Below are 7590 nucleotides of genomic sequence, written 5' to 3'. Positions count from 1 at the left end.
CTTGAAAAGCGATTGCTTAAACCAGTTATCCACAGATCGTAAACTCTGAAAATGACTGAACGTTTATCCCTATTCCTGAAGTACTAGTTGTTTAAACATAAACAGAATGGTGAATCACGTTATAAATTTTGTTAAGTGATTACTTAAACCAGCCAATACATAAATGATCGTCTGACGTAAAAATGCTTGTGGGACTACCATATTCTTTGTGTACGTGGCTGTTGAAATATTTTTCAATTTTGTGCAAGCGATCAGACGAATTCTACAAATATTTTTTGAAGTTGCATCTGAATGAGGCCGGTTGCACCACAAAAAAAAAGCTTAAACTTAATTTTTACGTTTCCATAAAAATTGGCCAACGGGTTATTTTAATTTTGACAAAAGCGTAAAAATAGGGTCTTCTCACTTTTTTTTAAATACCAAAGTGACGGTTTTAATATTTTTTTCGTGTAACGTTGGACTAATTGTCTACAATGGCTTAAAATACGCGTATTTTGAATTACCTGAAAATAAGACTACTCGCGCCCTATGGGACAAACAGCACGTTTTACGTTACTGCGCTATACTTGTAAGCAATATTTATTAGAAATTCACTCGGCGGGCATGACGTGTGACGTCAAAGAGGCGTGACGTTTTTATACCCGAAAACTATAAATGAAAACTGTAGTCATGCAATCGTAAAAATTCGCATTTAATATTTAATACATTACTTTACAACGTTATTCTCGTTATTTGTGAAAATACCCTAATAGAAGTAACATTAACATTAAACTTTTTTTGTGTAACCGGCACTAAGAGATAAAAGATAATATTGACAATCGTTTTATTTACTGTTATTAATACTGAAAAATCAAATCGATTGAAATGTCAACATATTTGACCTTAGAGTATATACATATACTCTAAGTATTTGACAGTATTTCATTGTTTAGTGCAGGGGTCCTGTAGGCGGAGAGCGCCTGGGCGGAGGCGGGTACGGGCTGTACCTCGTGCCGAAGGGCGGCATCACGTGGTGCTGGGGTCCCGGTGGCCAGGGCGGGTAGGCGGGCGGGTAGAGGCCAAGCGGCCGCCATAAGGCGCGAGCCTTCTCGGCCAGGGCGGCGAGATTGTTGTTCTCCACGTCCTGCATACATTCGGGATAGAGGCGAAGAGGGGCGCGAAGCAGCTGCTGCTCCATCAGCATCAGCTCCATGGGATCCCTGCAGAGAAAGAAAGATGCAGATTAGAAAATCGATTAATTTCAAGACCGTTATGGAAACAGAGTTTTTATGATAAATAATCAGCACATAATATCGAGATATTTGACTTGTAAAGAAACCCGAATCCTAGAGCAGATTTATTTAAATGTTTAGAAGTTCAATCACTATTTCTTCTTTTAAGACTAAAATTAAAAATGTAAATGAATGAAAATATTTTTTTAGATTCAATTATCAATTAAAGATCTTGGTTTAAATTTAATGGCTTATTAATTGACACCAACATGCGCAGACGTAAGCGCTCATTTGTTGATCTAGAAATAATTTGGTGAATCGAAACCAAGAAGTAAATATTGAATCGGCATTAACATTGTGGAATATCAAGAATATATTTTCGACACCAAGTTTACTAGAATAGAAGGGCTAACTATTCCTAGCTTTTGTAATATATATACTTAAAAATAAATAAATATTGTTAATGTAAAGTAAGTATAAACTAATTGAAGCAATATATAAGAACCTGCTGACGAGTTTTGTGCTTACAATTCAGAGCCATTTTTTAGATTATTGTGGAAATAATTTAGATTTTTTTTTTTAAATAAACGTAATTTATTTTATCGAACAAAACGATTCGTCATAAGACCACTTGAATTTATTTTGGAGCAAGTTTAGTTTTTTTTAGCACAGTTCAGTTTTTTAGTTTTTGTTTCTACACCTGTTGATGGAAAGAACTGTGCTTTCCGAAACTTTATAGCTACATTAATTCAAGTGGGTACTTTAAATCACAACTATTATTTGTGGATTTTTGTCAAGACATGTCTACATCTATATTAATAAAAAACGACCATATTTCTTAAACGCATGCGGTGAGTTACTATTGTGTTAGATATTATGTAACATATAAATGTTTTTAAAAAACAAACAACGATTTATTTTTTATTATATTTATATTGTAATACAGCTAGTGAGAGAGGATAAAATTGCTTATGTTTCGTTTAATACGGCTAACGAAATACTGTTTTTCTCGCCGATTACAGCACATTCAACAAATTTGTAGGTGCTGAAATATTCAAAGCGGGAGGTCTCTAACACTTCTCCGGGCCACCCAATACACCGTGACAGCCTCACATCGTAAGATCTTAAAAGCGGTCAATTTGTCCGTAATTACGTGTTTATATAGCGCAATATTATGAAATGGTTATGTCCCCGGGCAATCCATTCACATCCAAACTCAGGTGTTTCAGTTTTTTACCTTCCCTATCATAATCACATAAAATGATTAAATCATAATGGTGCCACAAGCATGCCGACAAAAGAATGGCCATAAATGTTACAACAGTGAAATGCATTCTAGGTTTTGTGATATTTGTTTTAACTTATAAAACTCGCATCACTGAACTGATTGAAAAAAATCCGAATTAAGATTTAATTTATTGTTCGTCAACTAATTGGCAAATTAATGTTTGTCACGTGAGGTCAATTAACAGTTCAAAATGAAGCCCCGGTATCGAAGCTAATGTACGAAATGGAGGTATGAAATTCGAAAAAACATGGTTGAAAGTAGGCTGAATGCTGTCAAAATACGATCTCTCGATCGGAGAATGTGTGGTAAAACCATGTATGATCGGTGCACGAATGTCGAAATTCGAGCTGTATGCGAAGCTGAGACAGGCACTGTCGACAAAATTAAGAAAGAGGTTCTGCGTTGGTTTGGACACGTAGAGCGAATGGACAGCGAAATATTAACTGAAAAGATTTACGATACGAAAGCTGATGGATGCTAAATACGAGGATAACTGAGAAAGACATGTTATGACCCAATCAAAAGAATACTTCAGGTCGACCAGTGAAATATTGAAGTTATCGGTGTGCGTGCATGTAAAGATTCATGAATGCGAAGAAAGGGATGTCTGTATGCAAATGTAGAGAAGTGTGGAGTTCTATTCTGTCTGTCTACCCCTACGGAGAAGCAGCGTGATTGTTTGGTTGTTTGGAAATAATGCAAAAAAGTGACAAACTCATTAGAATGAAAATATATTTGCTTTCAATATAAAAACTCTATGAAATATCTAAGAATCTAAATAAAGAAGTATCAAACTGTCAAAATCAAAAATCAATTATTATTAAGTTGTTAAATTATAGTCATTTATTAGAATAACAAAATTGTACCCTGAAAGTGAATCCAGACAAATTACGGGCTTTAGAAAAAGCTAAGGTCGAAGAATATACGCCGCTATTATTACAGGCTTCGGAATAGTCTAAAAATTATAAGCCACTGTTATTAAATTGCTTCGTGAAGTACGTTTAAATATTTGGACACCCTGTAGAATCCCACAGAGAGGTGTAAGAATAGAAATGCGGTATAGAATTACATATGATGACCACTCTAATAGCGGACTATTACTACAGGTGGTTGCGGCACTGCCTTGTTCGGCTGTTTTATGTTGCCGCTCGTCAATACTCTCGCCGACTCCCGAGAAGAGACGGAGTTATCTTATGAGAATTCGCTATCGCGGTAGAGATAATCGGTCGCTTTTGTTGAGGTTCTTCAATAAACGTTTGGTCGGGATCTATCGGTATTGTCGGCCTCCGTATATTAGAGGCCGAATTAAACGAAAACGACAAAAATGATCATTAAGTCAAAACAGGCCATAGATCTTTTTCTTCGGCCTGTAATAATGGCAGTGCCTGGGAGGCACGTAATGAGGAGTTAGAATCTCCGCGGTGCGAGGTGTAATGTTATGACGTCTGCTAGCTGAAGAGTACCCGAGAAGAACTCACCAAAGTAAATGTTGTAATCATTAACAGGTGATTTAAATCATTTTCTCGCCACAGCGTAAATGTAATATTTTAAACCTTTTTTGAGTTGGGATTTTAGCAAGAAACTCACCATCGTCATTTTTCTATCTGGATCCGATTTAAAAAAAAACTAAATTATTAATCTTAAGGGCCATAAAACTTTTAAATATAAAAACACAAAAACACATACACAACAAAAAAATATTTTAAGAGTATTAAATATTAAAAAAAACAAATAGCAATCATGTTTCGCCCTACGGTATATTGGACACAAAAAATGTTTTCTTAAGCGCGATAAAAATAAGAGCTTTAAAATGTACGCTAAAGTTTCTTTAAAGTGTATGAAAAAATATAATAAAAAATATTTTAATAAAAACGAATTACTTTGTCACAAGTTAAAATGAATCAACCAATGATAAGAGAGCTGTGAAAGACTTCCGTTTTACTTACCATCAACGGACTAATCAGCAGAACTGACCGAGAAGAAGCGGAAGAGAATTTGAGGCGTCACACGCGGAGTGATTTCACAAATACAAAACATTTAAAAATTATGGCACTGATATATTTTTTGGCTTAGTTTTAATAGTCTATTAACAAATAAACAAAATTAACTGTACTTCCTCATTGTGTATCCTTTATGTATATGCATGTGTGTATGTGTGTATATATGAATTTGCGTTTACTAGTAAGTTTATATTTTATTTGTCTGTTCTTTTTTTGAATAAATCAACTTGTGAATTATTGTTTCGTATTAAAATGTAATTTCCTAGCTTGGAACGGGGTATGAAACTTTGTTAGCTCGGCCACGTTTTAACCAAAAAATGTTAATATTATTAAATGAATAAATAAATATGCAAAATAAAATTCAAAAATACAACATAAAGAAACAAAAGGAAGAATAGTTTTTAGAAATAAAGTATGCTGTAAAGGAGAAAAAATGCTGTGCAATGTATAAAAAAAAAGCTAGATAAACAAGTAAAAATGTAAAAAAAACATTTTAAGTATTGAAATACAATGCATACACAAAAAATATCTTAATATTCATTTATATTTATAGGGAACATACACATTGTTTTTTTTTAAATGGTGCATAGGGCTCTTGCATTGGAACACTAAATGCGGTATGCTTCGATCATCGGATACATAAAGGTAATATTATTAGTCTTACGCTTCAGGTACCAGTCCAGGGACATTGAAGTATTTTAGTGTTAAACCACTTTAAAAATATTTTACGTCGACCCTTCCAGGAATCGAACCCAGGACTTTAAGCATGGTAGATGAATGAACCCACTATTACACTACGAGACCGACTTATCCTCATTTCCTGTTTCAGGATTTTACCTGATTGTAGCCATCGAGTCGAAAACACTCGTCCAGGATACTGGTTATATTTCACACAAAAAATTGTGTACATCAGAATACATTTGACTTTAACAAGAAACTACCACACTTAAATTAATTAGTAGGTAATTGTTACTAATTTTGAAAAAACGAATATATTGTATTTAACAACAATTATAAGAAACATGTTTCTCGCTTCGTATTAAAACAATATCATCGTACGGAAAATCTAAAATTGAAACTTAAAAGTTGAAATCAGCGGATTGAATTATTTTTATGCGTCATTAATTAATGCAATTAGCGTTCTAATTGCAGGTTTGTATGCAATAATAATTCAGAGATTAGCACATTGTTGTTGCGGAAGCTCGAAGATTTCGATTCTGATAAAAAAATAATCATTTTGCTTTTACAATTTTAGATCATACTAACTCAGTTATAATTTATTTATACGCTTAATAAAAAAACAGTTTGTTCTTATATTTCTAAATATTTGGTTTGTTATTTAAGTATTTGCGTTTTTTGTTAGTTAATTGATATCTTTTTTAAATACATTGTTTTTAATCAAAAGTAATATAGGTATGTAAATTTAAAAGTTTATTGTTCGAAGCAATAACTTTAAATCTCCTACGATAAAGGATATTCAAAATTTTTATTTATGTTTGAAGCACTACCTTTATGATTTGAAAAAAAATGTTTTAGATGGGCACCCAGGAGGCAGAAGGTCGGTAGAAAGAGGCAGCGATGGGAAGACGACATTTAGGTGGAAATCTCTAGCTGAAGGGTTGCAGCAGATGACAGAAGGAGTTGAAGGGGAAAGTTAATGGAGGCCAAAGCTCTATATGGGCTATAGTGTTGTTGAAGAAGAAGAACCATGTGATTGTCCACGTTAAATAATATAAGTAGGTATTTTTTTGATAAAATTACTATAATAAATTTTATATGCCGCCCGGTTTCAGAAAATTACTGTTCCTTTGTTTATTTTTGAGCCTTTACCGAGGGATATCCATGTAAAATCCTATACTTTAAATTCATTTTAGTGATTTATTACTGCTCCTACTACTACTACCATCACGCCATAGGCAGAGAGGATGGACCGCTACACTCGTATATCCTGACTCCTGACATACATTCCAAGGCCTTCGGTTGTATCTGCTTTTGACATGGAACAGACTTCACTTTTTGGTTTATCTGATCATGACACGTATTTCTTGACGTCCTCGTTCTAAATGATTTTACACAAATTAAATATCTAAGAAGTTTTATTATTAGTGGTTTGATACACCAAACAGTGGTTAAGACGCTTGACTCACACACAGTGTTATATTTCTAAAGCCTGGGTGTTCTGTGCTGTAAATCACCACCGTAATTGAGCGTCATGGGCGGTTGTGGTGCAAAAAATTTAACATTTTTCATACTTTTTTAACTTTCTTAATTTACGATACCTAGTTAAACTTTTGTCCAAATTTATCAATAATGAGGATATGAGGTTCCTCCCCGTTCATCGAAAAACTGATTCCTATTTTCTTACGCGATTTTTTATTATGAGTAAAATGTGTATAAAAAATCACAGTAACAAAAAAAAGCTAACCTACTCGTATATAACAACAATATTTTAAGTTTGTCCAAATTTTTGTAGACAAGAACTGGATTCAACTCCCTGGGGAGCTGTTTATATTAACATATTACAACAGAGTTGAAGAACATTTAAGAGAAGGTAATATAGAAGTCTAGGCATCTACAGGGCTTATGACCTATCAATGGCTGGTTTAAGTGGCCACTTTACACACTGTGTAACATTTACCATTCTGCCTATATTTAAACATCTATATTCCTTCAATTCTTTCATCTGTTGATGTTTGTGAAGTTAAAGAGCTGAAACCTTTATTGTATTGTAATATGCGGATGAGATTCATATAATTAAATTATTTCACCTACATACTAGGCAACGCCTGAAAATGTTATTTTTCAATTTCTATACTTCTTCATGGACCAGGTGGATTTATCAACAATATTTTTCCTCGTTTAAACTGCTCTAAGCCATCTCGCTAGATATGCCAGTCTTATTGCAACCGATTTCACTACTTATCTCAAGTAAAACGTCATAAGCTTTCACGACACAAAGATGCGTGATGATACCGGCGTCCGTGCAACGGGGGCGGGGGCGGGAGCGGGAGCGGGAGGGGAGCGGAGCGGGAGCGGGAGCGACGGCGGGGTAAAGAGCGGGGAGCGGAGAGCCAGAATCTCGCCGCCCTGT

General features: G+C 34.4%; 1 protein-coding gene across 1 annotated transcript in view; it reads right to left on the bottom strand.

Annotated features, from left to right (window-relative positions):
* Positions 1 to 237: 237 nt before the first annotated feature.
* The window catches only part of LOC148280262 (T-box transcription factor TBX20-like), a 43735-nt gene continuing 36382 nt past the window's right edge, over positions 238 to 7590 (bottom strand). Inside the window, exon 3 of the mRNA XM_088228589.1 lies at positions 238 to 1199. Coding sequence (XP_088084715.1) covers positions 929 to 1199 — 271 coding nt within the window. The 3' untranslated portion in view covers positions 238 to 928. The remainder of the gene's footprint in view (positions 1200 to 7590) is intronic.

The sequence above is a fragment of the Micrasema longulum genome, unplaced genomic scaffold, assembly GCF_059751315.1.
Source record: "Micrasema longulum isolate JH-2025_06_02 unplaced genomic scaffold, ASM5975131v1 h1tg000597l, whole genome shotgun sequence".
Taxonomy (NCBI): domain Eukaryota; kingdom Metazoa; phylum Arthropoda; class Insecta; order Trichoptera; family Brachycentridae; genus Micrasema; species Micrasema longulum.
Note: the sequence above shows the minus strand (reverse complement) of the source record. Positions and strands in the feature narration are given on the sequence as shown.